We start from the raw sequence: 22,429 nt of genomic DNA on the forward strand, positions 1-22,429 counted from the left end.
ATGCACAGAACTGATTGGCATGGTGCAAGGCACAACAAACCAGACTGTAGAGCGAGTTATGCTATGTGCTCTTCCAGTTTGATGGACATATTTAGACATGGAAGACTTCTGGAGGATGCTTACTGAGTGTGCTGTACTTACTAAAAAGCTTTGAGGAGTGGGAGTGTCATGGTCTGGAGAGGGATGTCTTGTGGTATGGGCCCGATTCAATGTTGCAGTGCAAGTAATCATAAATGCTGCACTGGTGCACTTGGCAACTGTGTAAATTTTATGGAAACAGCCCTTGCAGCTTCAAACATGACAATGCCCCATGTCACCAAGCAGGTACTGTGAAGACAGTTCTGGAAAGAATAACATTAGAAAACTGTGGTAGCTAGCAGAGAACTAGAACTCAATCAAACTGAACATTTTTGGAAGGAACTAAAATGCAAAAATTAGAACAATTCAGACATTAAAGGAGTAGGGAACAACACCACCAGCTTTCTAACAGAAATAAGTAGAAATCTTCCACCACATAAGGAAGCAGTCATTAGGGCTACTGATTTCTTTGAATAAATAATGTAAACTATTAATTTTTTTTAAATATATTTTTTATTCAAAGCATGTGTCACCTGACTTTTGGCAGGATAGTATACTTAAACTTTGAATGAATTTTACTTTGCTAATTTCCAGTAGAATTCAAATGAAATTTAATTTAATTTAAGTCTAGGTTTCAATGAAAGTCATTAAGAAAGATGGAAGTAAATGATGATACCATAAGCTCCCCACTAAGTACAATTTCTTTTTCTTCTTTTAAGATAATTACAATTTATTGTGACAGAATTATACAGAACAAGCAGAGAAGTATTTTCAGCTCTAAGTTTAAAGACAGTCTGAATGAGAAGTAAAATATATCTAGAAATTACATATCTAACCTTTTAATACAATTTAAATTGTGCAACTAGTTTTTTATGCATGCATGTGAGAGCATGTGTGTGTATTTATTTATTATTTTCTTTATTACTGTAATCTTAACTCTGTAATAAAAGGAATGGGTGTAATCGTTCAGGGACTGGAAGTTGGCGAATAACAGTAGGAAGATGACACTGAGGTAAATTTTTTCTGATAACAAACCTGGTTATTTCTAGCAAAGAACGTGGAGAGGAACACAAAATCATTAAATGATCAGCTAGTCTCCTATCTCGTGCAATAATACTAGACAAATGACCCTGTTGATCTCTTAGTTCTATTTGTCCTAATGCACGTAACAATAATTCAAAACATATGTCATCATCTGATGAGTTCAAACCTGTTGCTAGGAGTACCGCTACTCTTGCAAGCGGTGTCATTCCATTATAATTCACTGTATCTACAGATGCGTTATAGTCAAGTAGCAACCTTACACTTTCTAAGTTTCCTTTCATTGCTGCCCAACTGAGGGGTGTGTCATTATTAAAATCAACGGCATTCACATTAGCACCATATTCTAGTAGAACATGCACACACTCCCACTTATTTCGAAATGCAGCCCAATGAAGAGGGGTATTGTGGTTAATATCAACAGATTCAGTGTCAGCACCACGTTGCAACAATATACGTACAGACTCAGCACTGTGTTCAGCAGCATGGTGAAGAGCTGTTCTATGATACCCATCATATGCATTTACCTACACAAAAATAAATAAATTTGCATATACAAAGTACACTAAGGGAATTAATTCAATGATATATCATCACCAAAAAATTCACACTAAACACTCTCACTGTGTGTGTGTGTGTGTGTGTGTGTGTGTGTGTGTGTGTGTGTGTGTGTGTGTGTGTGTGTGTGTGTGTGTGTGTGTGTGTGTGTGTGTGTGTGTGTTAACTAGCTACAAAACAAATAAATATTCTAAATGAAATGTTAAAAATGCCAAAAAAAAAAAAAAAATGCATTGTGATAAATGTTTATTTATATAAAAAGTGTTCAACTTCCCTCCCCCCATACAAGATGAATTGATTCTGTTCTATTTTAAACATTAAAATTATTTCTTTGCTACTAACATATTCTATAAACCTCCTCGCACCAACTTTTCCCATATACAATCTCTCTTCTAATGAAGGAAGAAGAAAATTAGTTACATTCAGAATATAAAACTATTTCAATATTCTACTTAATGCTTTTAAACATAATCACTAAGAAAAGTTTTTTATTCTTCAATTAAAGAATACACAAACTCATATTTACATAGACTGCCAATGTTAACATCATAGTACACATTCCATTAAAAAGGCTTGCTTAACTCTGACCAACTACACAATAGTAGAGTAGGAAAAATAAATAATATTTACTTTTTGTATGATTTGTTTTTTTAAAAATAGTAATTTGAAACAGAAAAAGGTTACTGGAACCTATATAGCAGAACTTCCAAAATAAGGCTGTGCTGTTGGATCTTGAGTAGTCTTATTATAGTCATACATAAAAGAAAAAAAGAAAAAAAAAAAAATGGAACAAGACTGCATTTCCAGACTGCAACTTTTTTTTTTTTTTTTTTTTTTTTTTTTTTACACAAAGCACTGTTCATCATTGTATCCTACATCAAAAGAAAAGTGACACGAAGCACAATTCATCATTCTTTCCATTGTATTACTCTGCAAAGAATTAAACAGCTCCATCCTGCTTTCCTTTACACCATACACAGCTAATGACCAAACGCAAGATTTTGCAAAATTGCTTCAAAGTTCCACCTTCTGTCACTTTAAATAACAACTGCAATTTTCTACTGTGCTTGCTTGTCTCTTTATTTAAGGTAAAACACAAACTAAATATAGTGGCAAAATGGATATAAGCATGGGAGATACAGAAGTAAAATTAATATAGACATCATTAGCCAACTATCACTACTAACAGGAGTAGTGGGTCTGATAAACATTCACTCTGATGCAAATTTAGTACTTGGTGTGGCCAATCTAAGAACTGACTCTATTGGTTCAACTGTAGTACTTTGGCATTGTGTACAGGTTGAGAAGACAGAAGACACTTGCTTATATAACTACAATTCCTCTAGAATATAATTTTCAGGAAATACATAAGGATAGCTGTTCCAAAGAACAGAAGAAGGGATAAGTGAAGAAGAATTAGTTCACATTTTGGAGTGCACAATGGATGTTGATTTGCATTGGCACATGTTTGGGTTGTTTTGGTAATTCAGAATGGCCCATAGAAAAGGCATAGGGAAGAAACTGATAATCAGAAACAAAGGGGAGTGAAACTGTGTGGAATTATTAACCTGATTGCTCTTTTGAATAGAGTCAAGGAGTTCAGAAAAGCCTTTGGGAGAAGGGGCAGATGTGGGAACAATATTCCATTGTAGCAGCTTTTGTTTAGTTTTTGCACAAAAGTCAAGGCTATGATATATCAGAATATTGTTTCCTCTAAAGTGTATATTCTATGGTTAATCTACCTGTTTTGATGGATGAAAAAAATTGGAGGGGCTCTACAACCCTTACTGGAGATAAGCTATCTTGGCTAGAGTGCAAAAAAAAATACACCCATGAGAATTCTTGCCAGCTTGACAGGATTTGAACCCAAGTCTTCTCTACAAGGAGTGGAAGAACTGTGCTATATGAGTCTTCTAAGGTGGAGCAGATTTTTAGGGGGTAGTAGATGTTTATAAGAAAAATAACACTGTAAGCAAAAGCCTACTCTTTTTTGATGCAGAAGAAGCAATTTTTATGTTAAGCCGAGGAAGATTAGAAGTCAGGGTCATCCCCAGAAAAGATGCATTTTTGTCTAACAATGTGAACAGCAGATGAGATTTTTTTTTTTTTTTTTTTTGCAAAAAATAAAAAAAGGACTTTGTTTCATAAGGATGTACCCAAGAGCCATCTTATCTGCCCATTATATTATGTCCATAAATTACATGGTTCTCTGGTCAATTTGCCTGTTTTACTGAACAAAAAAAAAAAAAAAGCAGAGTTTCCAAGGGGTGGAGCAAACCTTGTTTAATTCACATCTGAGATTGACTAACTCAACCATGGAGTGAAAAGGGCTTATAAAAGTTCCTTGCATCATTAACAGGATTTGAACCTGGACCTATTCCCCAGATGGAATAGGTCCAGGATCGTGTTTATAACCACTGTTCTACCCACACAGGGTTTTATAAGGATTGGAGTTAACTAAGTTTTATCATACTGGAGAATTACCTGGAGATCAGCATTTAAGGAACTAGTAATATTTTAAGAAGTTGTAGTCATTTGTCACAGGGTTTGTCAAACTGAAATGTAGCTATTATGATTACTATGTGTTCGGATTTTCATAGACATGATTTTAATGTGCAAGTTTTTCGCTTGAGTCTTTAAATGCTGAGGGCATCCAGGTTTTAATTATTAGGACTGGTATGTGGACACTGGCATACACATTACAAGACAATCTCAGGCTGCTGAAAAGTACACGGTCCATTAATTACTGGTGCAGAGTATTATCAGTGGCATAACTATAGTAATGTAGTCAATGTGGCTGTGCCTGGGCCCAAGAGGGTCAGAAGATGAAAGATTTTTACTTTTTAAATTTTCGTAAAATATCTGGAAGTTGTCTAGGGAAAAGCCTCAAGCTATTAAAGCTATGTAAAATTATTGCACACATTGAGCATATTTCTTTTTGTTTCTACTTTATATAAAAAGCAATGTACTTCTCCATTGGAGCAATGCCTTTTATTTAGAATAGTGCAATACTGAACCAAGTCGCAGAAAAGTGTCTCCACAATATGAAAGTGATGCACTAAGTAGTAAACCCAGTTTTTTTTTCGTAGTTACATACTGAAAGAGATTATGCTCAACAGGTGTAATAGCTGGATAAGCACTATTTCTGAATAAACATTTTAACCCTGCACCAGATGTATGGGGGGTCTAAGAGACCCCAAGAGTTATTTTGGAGGGGAAAAAATTATTAGAAGTAATGTCATTTTCGACATTACTTTATTAAATAGTTAGCGAAAATTTCTAATGTTGCTCACTATTTTTAGTGAGAAAAATTATTTATTTTACCTTAATGAATGGGCAACATGAATGGTTGCCCATTCCTCAAAATTGGTCCTTTTTTAACCCTTTATTAGAAATTTGGGTTGATCAGAAATTTTGCATAACTTAGTTATGAGTTAATATTTAGCTTATGTTACTTAGCAACTTCCATACAGCCTTAAAACAAATTCAGCCAAATGTACTGTGCAGTGTCAACACCCAATTATGCACCAGCCAATACCTCCAAGCACCCTTCACAATACTGGAAACTGGCCTGTATCAGAAAACCTCCGTCAACCAATTGCATTCCTTCCCATGATGGATAAAACATTAGAATGATGCCTCCACTACAGGCTAAAATAGCCACTATATGGCATCAAATCTAATGTCTCCTAATCAATATGGATTTAAATCTGGAATTTCTACCAATTCATGGGTTTCAGTCATTTCAGTCTTTCAGATTTGAAAGCACAGACCTCCTAAGAATAACAGTATGAAGGTGATGTGGAAGCCCACTAAAGGAGTGATCGACTAAGATGGACTATATCGTTTTTTCAAACACTTTTAGTAGTCCACAGGAAATAGAGATTGCTCTGTAGCCTCTGGGATCTTTTGGTTTATTAGTTTTTGGAACTGGTAAAGTATGGTAGACATTCCAAATTGTCGGTGTGATACCAGTCTCGAGGATACGGTTGAAGATGTGATGTAACAGGTCAATCACATAGATACTGCATATTTTGAGAATAAAGAGGGGAAGTTTGTTGGAACGAACTGTAGATTTGTTGGAAAGGCTGTTTTATTGCTTTCATAATCATTTCCCTTGAGATCTTAACATATGCAAGCTTGGTCCAGGCCTTATCTGTGATGGCCACTACAGGGAGGTGGATGTTTTTCCTGGTCAGGGTGAAAGGTTGACTGTGTCCACAGGTTTATCGTTTCTTCATCCATTTCAATCTGTTGACCATGTGTGGAAACAATATACTTGGAGATATATTGTTAAACAATATACCAGAGAAGACTTAGGCATTCCAATATGCTTGGAATGCCTAAGTCTTCTGTGGATATACTTACGATGTGCCTTCTTCCAAACACACACACAGGAAATTCGCTCTTTGTTTGTTGTAAACAATGTGATTTAGCATGGATCCAGACCTTTTCCAGGTTCTGTAGGCTTTTTGCTTTAGATTAAAAGCTTGTTTCATTTCGGAGTTGAACCACCGCTTGGTGTTTGGGGAGATTTTAATTGTCGTTGACGCACCAATGAGAGCAATGCGTTATAGTTTGTGCTTTACTGATGTAGACATGTATCTGCCTGAAAGAGATCTTGTAGAAGATGGCTATTAATATTTTACAGAAAGAGCACCTTGGGGTTTTAAAAATAAATTCTCACAATTAAAGTTACTGTAGTTAGTTTTTTAAAAAAATTAAGGAGTCTTTTTTTTTTGGCTAACAGTTCAGTAAACATTAATACAATTATTTATTTATTAACCCTCTGCAATCCAGAATTATTTGCACTGCCTTCCCCATGAGGTCCAATAAAGCAAATAACCAGATGAAATATGATGTTAAAAACTTATTTTTTTTTGGGTTTACACAAGTTAAGATTTTAAATAGCATGGCAAACCAGCTTAAAAGCTCTATGGAAAATTTCTACTTGGAAGAAAATATTCACAAAACCTTCCATACAGATAATTGACAATGTATTTACTTTAGAGCCCCTGCTTTGAATTCCTTGTTTGTTCTTTTGTGGGTGGGCAGAGATACAGAATCCAAAATATCTGCAGAAATCTATCCTTACTAAATACCTTCTTGAAAAATTTAATTCTGACTGTCCATTCTCCAAACCAATATTTCTTTATATCAATTTTTTCATTTAGTTCAATGTTGATAATAACTCCAAAAATCTCCAATTCATTTAGTGAAACCTAAACCCAGTCACACCATGTGGAACAGTCGTGAAACTATATTTGCAAGATTTCCTTCAAATTCTCCTTCAAATTCTCCATCTAAAAATTTCACTCTAACACAAAGTACAAGTTACTTTATGACTTCTAACACTGAAGAAAACAATGTCGCTTGCCATTAAAAATCAAATATAAACATCAGTAAACATCTATTTAGTTTTTCAGATTGTTTACATGAAGTGAAAATGGATTACAGCAAGTAGTGGGAAAACAGATTTTATAATCGGAAACAATATCACAGACGTTTCCGCATTGGACTTGAGGATAGACAGAAAGAGAGAGAGAGAGAGAGAGAGAGAGAGAGAGAGAGAGAGAGAGAGAGAGAGAGAGAGAGAGAAACACCTGCTGTTATATTCAGTAGTTTAGGTTAAACTACTAAATATAAACATTATTGTTTTTCAGCTTGTTTATGTAAAGTATAAATAAACGGCAGGTTGAGACATTCAGACACATGCAAAAAAAAAAAAAAGCATGCTGTTAACAACTGATTATAAACAAATTTAGTTTTTCAGATTCTCTATATGAAGTATAAATAGATCGCAGTTCAATAATTGAGTCAGTAAAGCAGAAAACAAATTTCCTAATCAGAAACAGTCTCAGCATTCAAAACATCTGACTATAAGAGGCCTAAAAAAAAAAAAAAAATAAATAAAAAAAAAAAAAGCTGCATGCACTTAATAATTGACTATAAATAGCAATAAACAGATTTAGGTTTTCAGATTGTTCTGGACGAGACATTGGACTGAAAGCGGAATTTTACGCTATCACACCCAGAGCGACATTGGGTTAAGGGACTGCAAATGGTTAATCTTTCTAGCAGTAACTTAGCAAAGTTATACAAAGTTACCCAAATGGCATTTTTGCCATAGCTTGTCCGCAGTTACTGAACTTAAATGAAGTTTATTGCACTAGTGATCCATCCTTTGAATTTACTTGAAAGTTATTGATGTGAACAGCAGGATTAGAAAAATTTCTGATGTGAAAACATCTTTGGAAGCACCTACTAAATTTTCAGACTGAAGTAAAACCGATTGGTAACAAAAATGCGAGATGGAAATGATGCAATGATGTCACTTCCTAGATGATGCTAACTCAGTCACTAACATTGATTTGGTAGAGTAGGTAGCAGGTGTGAGCACAAAACGTTACATTGTTCATACTATATATTTCGGATTGTTATTGTAATTGAGGATTTTTGGCACAAGGGCCTCCTGGGCCATATTGTGCCTGTTCATGAATTTCTTATGACTGAAAATTGTATATTATGTCTTTCAGAGATGGTTATATAACTTTGTGCATTTCAAGTATTGAAATAGTTCTTCAAAATTTGCATTTTTGCCAAGTATGTGTAATAAAGTTAAAGGTTACTGCAAATTGGATACAGAATACAAACTGGATTTTCGGATAGTTGCGTACTGAGGGCATTCTATTAGAATATTTTTCCATTGTTAGCTGGGTTTGACAGATGAGACATTGAAGAGGATTCTCTCCCATAAGCAAGAACAGATGCATTGTATAAGAATGACCAATTCGAAGTCTTGCCAAAATGACTTCTTCTCGCCTGCTTCTCCTGAAACTAGAAGTCCACAGCTGAGGTTCTTTTTTAATCTGGAATAGTTTATTATTGACTTGTGTTTGCCACAGTTCTGACCATTGAGTCCTACATGCTATTTGAATAGTGGATTTATAATCAGTGTATGGGACTTTCAGATGACAGAATGATGTACTGTCAGGATGTTTAGCAGCATGATCTGCACATTCATTACCTGGGATGCCGACATGACCAGGGATCCAGCAGAAGGTGACCATCTGGTTAGATGTTTGATATTGTTATAATCTGTATTGGATCTGTTTCAGAATGGGATGGTGGGAAGAAGTAACAGACTGAATGGCGGTGACTGCACTTAAGGAGTCAGTGTATATCAAAGCTTGCTTGAAATGCTGCTTACTTATATTATCTAGGGCCAGTTTTATTGCATATAATTCTGCGGTATAGATACTGCATTTGGTAGGAAGAGATACGGATATTGAGAAGGTAGAAGAAATTGATCCAGCATCTACGGCTTCAGCTGTTTTGGAGCTATCAGTGTAGACAAGTAGTTTTTCTGAGTTTTCTAGGATGTGGGCTTCATGTAGCTGCTGTAGGTTGTTGTTTTGCAGGTAGCATTTTCCCCATCTCAGAAAGAAAGTATCACAACGAGGTGAAAACTGAATCCAGGGAAGTTCAGGAGAAGCATAGTCATCAAGGATATGCTGAAAGTTAATATTCCAACTGCTCATAATCTCTTGCAATCGAAGACCTGCAGGGTCGTTTTCATTCGGTTTATTATGGTATAACATTACATTTTGAGGATCAAACAGGTATTCCCAGCTGGGGTGAGATGGAATACTTTTAATTTTTTCAGCATAATTACAAAGTAGGGTTTTTTTGCCTGAGGTGCAATGGGGGTTCATTAGCCTCAATATATAGGCTGTGGACTGGAGATGTTCTGAAGGCTCCCATGGCTATCCTTAGGGCACTATGCTGAATTGTATTTAGCCGCAACAAGGAACTGTTCCTTGCTGAGTCATACACAGGTGATCCATTATCTAAGCGGGACCGAATTAAAGTTCTGTGGAGATGTGATAGTGAGTGTCTATCAGCACCCCAGGAGTTAGTGGAGATAGCTCTTAAGATGTTCAATTTCTTTAGACAGGTTGTTCTAAGGTAGGCTATATGATTAGAAAATTTAAGTTTATTGTCAATAAATGAAAGTTATTGGTAAGAGGAATCAGGTTATTTTTTAAATATATTTCAGGATCTGGATATAGTTTGTGTATTTTGCAGAAATGCATTGCTGTCGATTTATTTTCTGCTAAGGAATAGCCATTCCGTTGCACCCACGATTCTATTCTGGTTATGGATATTTGAAGCTGCCTTTCAATGGCATTCATAGTTTGAAACTGACAAGAGATAATCAGGTCATCAGCAAACATGTATGATTCAACTGTTTTTGGTATGTTTCATGTCATATTAGTAATTCTTATTGTGAATAATGTTGCGCTTAGGATGGAACCATGTGGTACACCTTGTTCAAATGGGTTGGATAAACTGTTCATATATCTGACCTGAAACATTCTGTGGTAGAAAGTTCTGTATAAATTGGGGTAACTGCCCCTTCAATCCAGAAGAATGAAGGTCTTGAACGACACCATACTGCCATGTGGTGTCAAAAGCTTTCTCAATATCTACATTAACCATGACCAGATGCTGTCTCCTTACGAAAGCATTGCGGATGTTTACTTCTGCTTTGATCATCACATCTAAGGTTGAGCGATTTTTCCAAAACCCATATTGATTTCTGTTTAGCAGATTGTTGGTTTCTAGAAACCACGTTAGCTGCTTGTGTACCATTTTTTTCTAAGACTTTTCCTAAACAGCCAGTCAGTGAAATCGGCCTGTAATTATGCGGGATGGTATGATGCTTCTCTGGTTTCAGAAAAGCTAGAACAATTGAGTGACACCAGGATTGCGAGTAACTATTTTCTAAAAATATTCTATTGTAGAATTTCAACAGGGAGCTTAGTGCATTGTTATTTAGTTTTTTTAGCATTATATAGCATACTCCATATGGACCAGCAGCAGTACTAGATGTTTTATTGAGAGACTCCAAAAGTTCCTTTAGAGTGAAGGGCTGATTGTACAGATGGGATACCTTAATAGAGAAATTTATTTTTTGTTTTTCTACAGATGCCTGAAAGGTTTCGTTGTATGTGGACACTGCTGATATAAGGATTTGCCTACTGCATTAGCTATTTCTGTTGGTGCAGACAACTCCTGTCCTTTCCAGTTTAGGATTGAGGATTGTCCGCGTCCTTTTTAGTAGTGGAACTAAAACTTATCCAGGCATATTTCTTGGCTTTTCTTCTTATTTGGCGGAACTTCGCCTTGAGTCTTTTAAAGTTAATAAGATTACTGGATGTAGGAAATTTTCAAAACAAACTGCAAGCTCTATTTTTTTCTTGTTTAGCATGTATGCATTCCTGATTCCACCAATAACTGCTGTGTTTACGTTTCCCAGGTTGAGATTTAGGTATTGAAGAAGTAGCAGCATGTAATATCTGGTTGGTTATATGATCGGTGACATTATCTATAGGCTGGGACTGGATTATATCATCGTCAAACTGAGTTAGACAGGAGTATTCATGCCAACATGCCCTATGGAATTTCCAGTTGGAGCACTGCGATGGGGACAAGTTTACTTGTGTTTGTATCTTGCAAAGGATCGGTAGATGATCACTGTTTAGTGGGTTATCTAGAACTGACCACTCCATATTGGAATATATGGTTGGAGAACAGATTGTAAGGTCTATTACAGTCATGGATCCCGTAGAAAAATGGATATATGTGGGCTCACCAGTGTTTAATAGGGTAAGATGATGAGTATCCAGCAGGGCTTCTATTAGTTTGTCCCTTTTTTCAACTTTTGGAGATCCCCATAGTGGATGAGCATTGAAGTCTCTGAATAAGCAGAAGGGAGATGGCAGCTGATCTATTAAGTTTTATAATTCATCCAAGGAGAAAGAGAAATTAGGAGGGAGATATATAGATGCTATTGTGAGAGTAATACCAATTACAATGCACACTGCCACTACCTCAAAAGAGTCTGAAGAGAAACATGTTTGGATGGAATGTTGTTTCTGGCAATAATCGCCACCCCTCCATGAGGTGGCATGTCTATACTCCTATCGCATCTAAAAATAGCATAGTTCTTAATGGTAGGACACACTTGAGAATTTAAGAGTTTCCTGTAAAGCTATGGCAGCTGGCTTGTACCGATCGATAAGATCCTGTAAATCATCTTTTGTATTCCAAAAACCTCTAACAATTCCACTGAAGGATTCTTCCCATTATGTGGTTTTATGGCATATTTTGGTTCTGACTGCTTTTTAGTTGTAGTTTGCTTGTATCGATCTATTTTTGTTTTGTCTTTCTTAGAAAAGAAAGGACGGCTCACATCCGTCTCATCAGTTGCATGTAATTCTAGGATTCCATCATCTGAGTCATGGCATTCATCAATGTCCATTCCGGAGTAGAGTGATGATTGTGATTTCATGGTTTCTGACACTTTTGGTTTTGTTTAGGAAACATTGGTTGGTTTGGTAATTAGGGTGTTACTGGCTTGTTCAGTATGGATATATTTGGAGGAACTGATACATCAGTTTGAATATCCACTGATTGGAAATGTTGAGTGGCTCTGGCATACGTATGCTTTGTTTCTGTTTTCATTATTTGTCTTCTCACCTCCGAGTATATCACTTTGTTTTCTATTTTATATTTTTGAATTTTTTTCCCTTGCTTCCATAGTTCACATGTTTTTGAGAAAGCCGGATGGTTACTCTTACAATTTGAGCAATGCAGAGTGGTAATAGTGCAATCAGATTGATTATGCTCTTTAGATCCACAATTAGGACATATTGCCTCACCTCGACATGCAGTCTGGGAGTGTGTATTTTTGGCATTTGTAGCACCTGATGGGATTTGGGATGTATGGTCAGACACAGCAACGCAGATAGCCTGATTTCACAGATTTTAGGCAAGCTAGGAGTATTAAAAGTGAGAATTATGCTCCTTGGTGGAACAAGAATACCAACTTTTCAAGCCATAATTCTCCTTGCTTGGATGACTTTTTGTTTGTGTAGCTCTTTGACAATTTCCTCCTCTGATACTGTTAATAAATCCAATTCTGTTATTACTCCCTTAGAGGAGTTTAGTGTGGCACGGGGAGTAACTTTTATTGAATGACCTCCAAAATTTGTGAGCTTTAATAGCTTTGTAGAATGTTGAGGTTAAGTAGTCTCAATCAGAAGATCACCGGATTGAAGTGCCTTACTGATTTAGGTGGGCCTGCAGCAGTCTCAATGCATTTCTGCACAAGGAAAGGTGATAATTTGCTCAGAGGCTGTTCAGAGAGTGAATGTACGATGAGGAAAGCTGGAATCTCCTCTTGAGGGGTTGTTTTCAACCTCTTAGGTTGAGAAAAGTCATTTTCATTGTCCTTTGTCATTGTTCTTGAGCTCGATGGCTCTATAGGTGGAAATGAAATGTTTTCCATCTTTGCTCCTTTCAGCCCTGCGAGAGTGGATTTCTTCTCCCAGGTTACTGGCCCTACCACAGGGAGGTAGGAGCAGTGCCACTAGACTGACTATAGGGGTTAATAGTTAGTCTAAAGAAAAAAAAAAGAAAAAAGAAAAGTGGATTTGTTTTCTTAAAACTTGCTTACAATTTGTAAGACTAAGTTACAGATTAAAGAGAATACGCATATAGTTATAGTTATTACCCAGTTTATTAACAAACAAAACAAATTATAATAAAATATAATAAGCTAAAACCAGTAGCTTTCGGGACGCGTGTCCCTTTGTCAACTGACAAGTTAATACAAATTTTGAATACAATACAACGAGCAAAGTGGCACGTTAATCATGCGTCATTGTTGTTGCACGGACGTGTGCTGCTTCTACGCCACTGATCATCCAGCAATAAAACGGTAGTTTCCAGGATGGGATGTAGACACATGCCTTTCTGGCGATTTAATGCCTTAAAATTGTTTATTATGTTGAGTGACTCTAGCCATAGGCGGTGGCGAAAGTTTCGTGAGTGGTCCACTATCTCAAAGTTGCGTTTGGGGTCAAGATCGTGGTTGGTGGCCCAAAAATGTTCTGTGACCGCGAACTGGTCAGTTTCGGCAAGCCGGATTGCTCTGTCGTGTTCTGTGAGGCGATCTTGGAGACGTCTTGATGTCTCCCCTATGTAGCAACTGTTACAGTCTCTGCAGGTGATATGATACACCACATTGCTGCATAAGACAGGTGTGACAGCGGTCTTCACGTTGGAGACAAGCGACCGTAGGTTCCTGCAGGGTAATTGCACGCATTTGATGTTGTAGCTTCTAAGGACCTTAGAGATGCGTCCTGACACTCCTGGATAATACGGAATGTAGGCGGACGATATACCGACCTGCTTCGGAGGTCTTGGGTTGGATGTGAGTTCTTCTGCCTGTAACAGGCATCTGTTTAGTACATGGGGTGGATAACCGCATCTGGTTAGGTCCGTCTTCACGCGGGAGATCTCGTTACGCCTAATTGTGTCGGTGCTGGAATGGCTCCAAGCCCTGGAGAATAGGGTGCGGGCAGTGCTATTGAGATGGCTTGGTGCGTGGCCGGACCCGTAGTTGGTGAATTGACCGCACCACATGGGTTTGCGGTATACTGAGGTCTCTAGACATGGGCCTACGCGATGTACCAGGACGTCTAGAAACAGGAGCAAACCGTTCACCTCTGATTCTATGGTAAACTTGATGTAATTAGATAGGGAGTTGAGATATTCCAGCAGTGTAGTTTCAGAACCCCGTGGTATTACGGTAAAGATATCGTCAACGTATCTACACCATGTTGTAATGGGTGGGTTCTGGTGTATCTGCTCCTCCAGGTCTTCCATGGCGATGTTAGCTACTACGGAACTGACAGGGGTACCCATAGCAGTGCCATGTACTTGTTTGTAGAGTGAGTCTTCGACTTAAGCCTCCAATCCAGGACATCACTATCCACTGATGACATCTGTACCGCCCTCAACCTATGCTTATCAAGCAGCATCTTCACCTTTGAAGACTCACTCTACAAACAAGTACATGGCACTGCTATGGGTGCCCCTGTCAGTTCCGTAGTAGCTAACATCGCCATAGAAGACCTGGAGGAGCAGATACACCAGAACCCACCCATTACAACATGGTGTAGATACGTTGACGATATCTTTACCGTAATACCACGGGGTTCTGAAACTACACTGCTGGAATATCTCAACTCCCTATCTAATTACATCAAGTTTACCATAGAATCAGAGGTGAACGGTTTGCTCCTGTTTCTAGACGTCCTGGTACATCGCGTAGGCCCACGTCTAGAGACCTCAGTATACTGCAAACCCATGTGGTGCGGTCAATTCACCAACTACGGGTCCGGCCACGCACCAAGCCATCTCAATAGCACTGCCCGCACCCTATTCTCCAGGGCTTGGAGCCATTCCAGCACCGACACAATTAGGCGTAACGAGATCTCCCGCGTGAAGACGGACCTAACCAGATGCGGTTATCCACCCCATGTACTAAACAGATGCCTGTTACAGGCAGAAGAACTCACATCCAACCCAAGACCTCCGAAGCAGGTCGGTATATCGTCCGCCTACATTCCGTATTATCCAGGAGTGTCAGGACGCATCTCTAAGGTCCTTAGAAGCTACAACATCAAATGCGTGCAATTACCCTGCAGGAACCTACGGTCGCTTGTCTCCAACGTGAAGACCGCTGTCACACCTGTCTTACGCAGCAATGTGGTGTATCGTATCACCTGCAGAGACTGTAACAGTTGCTACATAGGGGAGACATCAAGACGTCTCCAAGATCGCCTCACAGAACACGACAGAGCAATCCGGCTTGCCGAAACTGACCAGTCCGCAGTCACAGAACATTTTTGGGCCACCAACCACGATCTTGACCCCAAACGCAACTTTGAGATAGTGGACCACTCTCGAAACTTTCGCCACCGCCTATGGCTAGAGTCACTCAACATAATAAACAATTCTAAGGCATTAAATCGCCAGAAAGGCATGCGTCTACATCCCATCCTGGAAACTACCGTTTTATTGCTGGATGATCAGTGGCGTAGAAGCAGCACACGTCCGTGCAACAACAATAACGCATGATTAACGTGCCACTTTGCTCGTTGTATTGTATTCAAAATTTGTATTAACTTGTCAGTTGACAAAGGGACACGCGTCCCAAAAGCTACTGGTTTTATCTTATTATATTTTATTATAATTTGTTTTGTTTGTTAATAAACTGGGTAATAACTATATGTGTATTTGAACTATGGACCCCAGTACTCCAGGCCCATTCGTTACGATTAAAGAGAACATAAAAAAACTTTTTTAGACTAAAGAAGAACTGAGGCTTTGAGTAAACGCTCTATGAATCACTCGGAAAATCACTTGATCACTATAATGTTGGCACCCGGGGTCATATTTCGGATGAAGTAAAACCAATTGGTAACGAAAATGCGAGGCAGAAATGATGCAAATGACATCACTTCCTAGATTATGCTAACTCAGTCACTAATGCTGATTCCGTAGAGTAAGTAGCAGTGTGAATATAAAACGTTACATTAGCATTAGTAGAGGTATATGATGCAAGAAAGCAAGCTTATACAGCATCGGCCATTAAAAACAAAAAAAAAAAAAAAAACTTCCCATTTCACCCATCCATTTGCTCCAAATGTTTGTCTAGTTCTGCCTTGAATTTATTTAAGCTATCAACTTCTACAACAATGGATGGAAGTTGTTCCGGCAATCAACCACCTGCCAGCTAAAGGCAAATTTCCACACACCTATTCTACAACTGTCTCCTCAACTTGTGTCCTCAATTTATGTCTCCCTCAGGCAATTAATCTGGGTGAAAGGAAGAATCCTATCAGCATTGAGTATGCTCAAACCATTCAAGGCCTTATACACCTCATCATTCATAACTTTGGTTTTAGCTGTTTGATTCTAAAAATTTAAACAGTTTTGTTTTCTTTCATCATCTACTATCAAATCGTGAAAAATGCTGAAAATACAATCAAGTGTATGGGTCCTAAGGATTAGCATTAGTAGAGGTACACAATGCAAGAAAGCAAGCTTATGCAGCATCAGCCAAAAAAAAAAAAAAAAAAAAGCTCCGATTTAACCCCTCTATTCGTTCCAAATACTTGTCCAGCTCAGCCTTAAATTTATTTAGGCTATCAACTTCCACAACAAAAGATGGAAGTCTGTTCCACCAATCAACTACCAGCTGGCTAAAGGCAAACTTCCACACATCTACCCTACAACTGTCTTTCCTCAATTTGAATTTATGCCCTTTCAAGTGATTATTCTGAGCAAGAGGAAGAATCCCATCAGCATTGAGCATGCTCAAACCATTCAAGGCTTTATACACTTCAATCAGATCACCTTGCGGGTGCCTAGTCTCCACACACTGTAATCTGCAAAATTAAGTCTTTCTTCATAAGAGCAACCCTTTGTTCCATTCACTAACCTTGTTGCCCTTCTCTGTACTCGTTCCACCAGCTCTACATCCTTCTTAAAATGAGGCCTCCAGACCTGTATAGTACTCAAGGTGTGGCCTGACCATCGCATTATACAAGGGGATAATCACCTCCTTATCCCTGCTATAAAAATTCCTGTATATCATTGAGCTACTCTTGCAGACTGGCTGCACTGCCTTTGCACAAACATCTTTTGTGCATACTGGGTACACAATGTTTTTTTTCCCCCTTCTGGGTTGAAATTTCATCCCTACACCCAGGAGCATTGGGGGAGAGGGGCTGCTGCTCCAGATTTGAACCTCATGTAAGGGATACCAAGACTAAAGTCTGAATTCCTACAGGAATAACTGGGTGGCCTGGTGAGGCTGTTAATCCACACCAACATTAGCAAATAAAAACATCTGAACAACATGTATTTAAAATATTTTCATATTTCTCACAATTTTAAAGTCATTTAAGTCCCACATCTATATATATGGAACTTCAACAGGCTGTCACTTATATGTCACACGTTTCTTTTGATGAATACACAGCAGTGGTATAATTCAAGTTTTTTAAAAAAAAAGATCTCAAAATATTACTATTAGAAAAAGTCATATAATACTTACAAAAACTGAAGTTAATACATAAAAAATGGATAATATTTTTTGAAATTATTTTAAATCTTTTGAAGATTCCATATCCAATTGATATTTTTTGGTAAAGTATCCCAATAGCTTCTCTCTTTTTTTTTTTTTTTTTTCTTTTTAATACAAACAACAAAAAATTACTCTTGTGAAAAAAAAAAAAAATTTTTAATTCATACCTCAGCTCCCCTCTGGAGAAGTACTTTTATACTTTGCACATTATTGACCATGCATGCACAATGCAAAGGAAGAAGTGTACCATGGGACTGATTGACATCAGCTCCTTGCTGAATCAAATCTTCCAGATTCTCCCTATCAAAAATGGCATTATGTGATGTTCCAATGGCGCGTAGCAACCTTTCTGAAAGTGTATAAGAACGTTGAACACTCTCCATCAGGAACCACATTACTACTGTAACACTGGGAATTATCTGCATGACAACTGATTACGTTCCCACATGCAGTGGGTTCTGCTCACCATAGGAATGAGATCTTATATCTTTCTTTCGGTAGCAAGTCATACTGAAATGATAATTCAACAATATACTAAGACTATTTATTAAACTGTTTAAGATTATATGGATGACACACATAAGCTGTGTGTCATCCATATTGATAGACTGTAACAATCAAGATGTTACAGTCAAGACTGTAACATACTGATTGTTGGTCTTGACAGTGTCAACTTAATATAAATATTAAGTTAGTCTATGGATCTATATGAGGATTATATTTGCATATTTATTTGATGGGCTTTTCCTAAACAGAAATTTTATCAAATAAAATTTTAAGAATAGCACTTCACTCACAAGTAATGAGTACTAAGCAAATTTATCACTTTATTGGTTCTATGCAAACATATTAAACTGCTTCAGTTATTTAGGCATCCCAACTTGCATGATCCAACTGTTAAATCTGTGGATACTATATAAGGTCTGCAAACTGGAAAAGGCCAGATCATAAAAGACAACTTGAAAATAAACCGCAAAATGGGTTAAAAATTCAAAAGTTATGCTTAATTACTGAGATGCCTTTGAAAATAATTTACGCCATTTAATGGGTTTATTTAAAACAAATAACTTGAAAGATATTATGTGGAATTATTACTAAGTAGGTTTAGTAAATACACTTTACCGTGTGAATTATCATATGCAAAAAAACTTGCTAATTTTGCTCACTACTTACTTCCCATGTCATTCAACAAACAGAAATTTTCACTAAAAACGGAAATATTTTTAGTTAGCTTGTATAGTGACAATTAGTTTAATTGTTCAAATAGAATTGCAGATGCTCTGTATCCTACCATTCTATCTCTTGATAAATAAGAGATGGAATGATAAGACAGAGAGCATCTCTTAAAAATATATCTCCTGTTAGTCTCAAACATTCTGTTCCATTAAAAGGATGTTCTTAAAGGTTTTGAAATCAATTGCCATATGACTGGTGAACTCCAATAAGGGCTATTTTAGAGTACCTAATGAGATTCCATTTACTTTTTTTGGAAAAAATTATGGCCTTGCAATTATCCACAAATTCGACATGCACTACATTACAAAAAGCAGCCATGGGATTTAGGAAAAGTTCCCATTACCTGCTATTCATATACAGTCAAACTCAGTTATAATGAGATTCAATGGATAGAAGAATATTGCTCACTATTACTGTTTCTTGTTATGTCCATTACTGTATGTTACTTTTGCTGTTACTCACTACATTTAGCAAGCACACAAATATATAAAGGAACTTCCAGACTTACGTAATACTTGACTTACGCAAATTCGACTTTATGTAAATTTTTGCTGGCCGGTGCAAACTGAAAAAAATACGGAAAAGTATTTTGAATTTGTAAGGATAAATGGAGGTATTATGAAAATATCGTAATGTAAAACCAATAATATATTGTGTTGTTTTTTTTTTTTTTGTAATTTGTTTCAAGTCCTTGGAAGTTAAAAACTTTGCTATATTACTAAGTTATTTATCCCTCTAAAAGGTCATATTTATAATGGAAATTGTACTATGCTTTCATCATTATCATACGTTCCCGTTATAAGAATCAATTTTGAATGCCTTTGTGATATTTTTCTAAGGCATGTTTCTGGAGGTCACAACCAAAGAACAATAAAAACAATTTGCACTTTCCAGTTTATTGGGCTTTTCAGTTAGCACAGTCTATTATAAACAGGTAGTAAACTCGATCTTATTGCATTTGCAATAATCCCGACAAATGGAATTCCGTGGGTTTTTATGCTACGCTATTATGGTGAAATGTGTTCCCCTTCACTGAAATTTTCAATCATATAAAAAAACAAATTTTCAGAAACTTCTCTTCATTCCTATTTACATATCACAATGATGAAGGGAAATGTACCAACAGAAGGTGCAAGTGCTGGCAGTGCAGAAAACGAAACAAAATTGATTTAGAAATGAGGATGAAAATGATTAAGAAGTACGAAGCAGGACAAAGTTTGTCATCTATTGCAAGGGAATTAGGTCTCGCTGCTTCAACAGTGAATATTATTTTAAAGGACAGAGCGTGTATAAAAGAACATTAGCAGAGGTATACAATGCAAGAACGCAAGCTTAATGCAGCATCACCCAAAAAAAAAAAAAAACCTCCCATTTCACCCTTCCATTAGTTAATGACTATGTAGCTCAGCCTTAAATTTATTTAGGCTATCGACTTCCACAACAGAAGATGGAAGTCTGTTCCACCAATCAACTACCCATTGGCTAAAGGCAAATTTCCACACATCTATTCTACAACTGTCTTTCCTCAGTTTGAAACTGTGCCGCCTAAGGTTCTTAATCTGAGCAAGAGAAAGAATCCTATCAGCATTCAGCTTACTCAACCCATTCAAGGCCTTATAAACCTCAATCAGATCACCTCACAGGTGCCTACTCTCCAGGTGCGGCAATTTGCAGAATTTAAGCCTTTCTTGGCAAGAGTGCCCCTTTCTTCCCCTCACCAATCTTGTTGCCCTTCTTTGTACTCATTCTAGAAACTCTACATCCTTCCTAAAATGAAGCCTCCAGACCTGTACACAGTACTCTAGTTGTGGCCTGACCATTGTCTTGTACATCGGTATAATCACCTCCCTGTCCGTGCTAGCAAAATTCCTATATATCATTGACAAGACTCCATGACCTGCCCTGGCAGCCCATCTGCACTGCTCAGCAAATTTCATATTTGAATACACAATTACCCCCAGGTCTTTTTCACATTCCACTTCCCCGAGTGCAGTACCACACAGCTGTACTTTGCATTTGTCAACAAAGGGATGAAACATGAATTTAAAAACTTTTAACAGGAAGTCAACAGGATAACATAAGCAATCAAATCTATCTGTGCCACAGCAGCAAAAGTTTTGGTTGGTTTATTTCAGTTTTTTCTGGCACAAAAGCAATTGAGGATATAGCACAGCACAACCAAGCCATAACAGATAAAAGAAAAAAAAAAAAAGGGTTTATTTGTAACCTTTCAGGAAGGTTACTGCATCAAACTATATATCAAACTATTGATGACTTTTGAGGTTATGATGAACATCATGGTGAGATCCAATCTTCCTTACATTTTGAGGGTACAGCTCTAAAATGGTGTTTGCAGGCCGGCTGCTAGTTAGTATACCGGACCTTTAACTGTTTAGAAGGCTTCCAGATCAGCTAGTGCATAATCTTGCTACCTCTACTCTGCCAGATAGTGACTGGAGGGAGTCCAAGTAGTGTGTATGCAGGGGGCATTTTCAAGGCCATGTTATGTTAAGTATCTGGGTATATTCTTACCATGTGTACACCATATCCAAAAATTTCATTACTTCATACAGCATGTCCCTCCACCACTTTTTCTTACTATTGAATACACCATGAATTGTCAACCTAATAGAGTAAGCTTATCTGAGAAAAGATCTAAACCTCCCAAACACTTCCTAGTTCATTTCACAAATATACGTGGTCTCAATTCTCATCTTAACGATGACCATTTCCACTTGCAGTCTGCCAAACCCCATGTACTTTTTTCTGACAGAATCTCAGTTATCGGTTGATTCAACTACTGCTCATCTCAGTTGCCCAAATTATTCGCTATATGATTCCTTTCGCCTCAAAGGTGGAATTTATGCATATGTCTGTTCCGATATCCCCTGTCTCCGACAGGGAATATCAGAACAGACTTTGGAACTAATTTGGAATCTCCTCTTTTCGATCTTCTCTGGCTTAAAATCTCTCTACCTCATTGTGTCAAATTCATCTGTTGTCTCTACCGTTCTCCCAACTCCATTAATCACTTGGAGCTCTTTGACTTCCTCTCTTTGCAACTTGACTTTCTCCAGTCCAATTTTCCTAACAGCAAGGTAATTTTCCTTGATTTTAATGTTCACAACTCCAGCTAGCTTTCGTTTCCTAGCCACACCGACCAAGCTAGTCGAGACACTCAGAGCTTTTGCAATTACTAATGACCTTGCACAGATTGTTCATTTATCTACAAGAACACCAGACAATCCTAACCATACAGCCAACACGGTTAATCCTTTTCTCACAAACAACCCTTCTAAGTACACAGTCGAAGTGAGTGGTCCTTTAGGCACCTCAGATCACAACTTGGTGATTGTCTCTTCTCCAATGGAGCCTTTATCTCAAGGCTATTCCCAACCACACATTGTTTGGCATTACAAGAATGGAAAATGGGATGACCTGCGAGATTTCTTTTTTTTGGTCGGATTACTGTTTCAAAACTTCTGATGTCAAGGTTTGCTCAGATCA

The 22,429-nt window shown here is 37.5% G+C and overlaps 1 protein-coding gene across 1 annotated transcript in view; it reads right to left on the bottom strand.

Annotated features, from left to right (window-relative positions):
- Window positions 1-942: 942 nt before the first annotated feature.
- LOC150081772 (ankyrin repeat and SOCS box protein 8-like) overlaps window positions 943-22,429 on the bottom strand; it is a 47,483-nt gene continuing 25,996 nt past the window's right edge. The window contains exons 2-3 of the mRNA XM_090379640.1: window positions 17,854-18,196; window positions 943-1,646 (exon numbers count right to left, since the gene is read on the bottom strand). Of these exons, the coding sequence (XP_090235766.1) occupies window positions 1,011-1,646; window positions 17,854-18,111 (894 nt within the window). The 5' untranslated portion in view covers window positions 18,112-18,196 and the 3' untranslated portion in view covers window positions 943-1,010. The remainder of the gene's footprint in view (window positions 1,647-17,853; window positions 18,197-22,429) is intronic.

The sequence above is a fragment of the Mastigoproctus giganteus genome, chromosome 8, assembly GCF_048544385.1.
Source record: "Mastigoproctus giganteus isolate SK-2022 chromosome 8, ASM4854438v1, whole genome shotgun sequence".
NCBI classification, from domain to species: Eukaryota; Metazoa; Arthropoda; class Arachnida; order Uropygi; family Thelyphonidae; genus Mastigoproctus; species Mastigoproctus giganteus.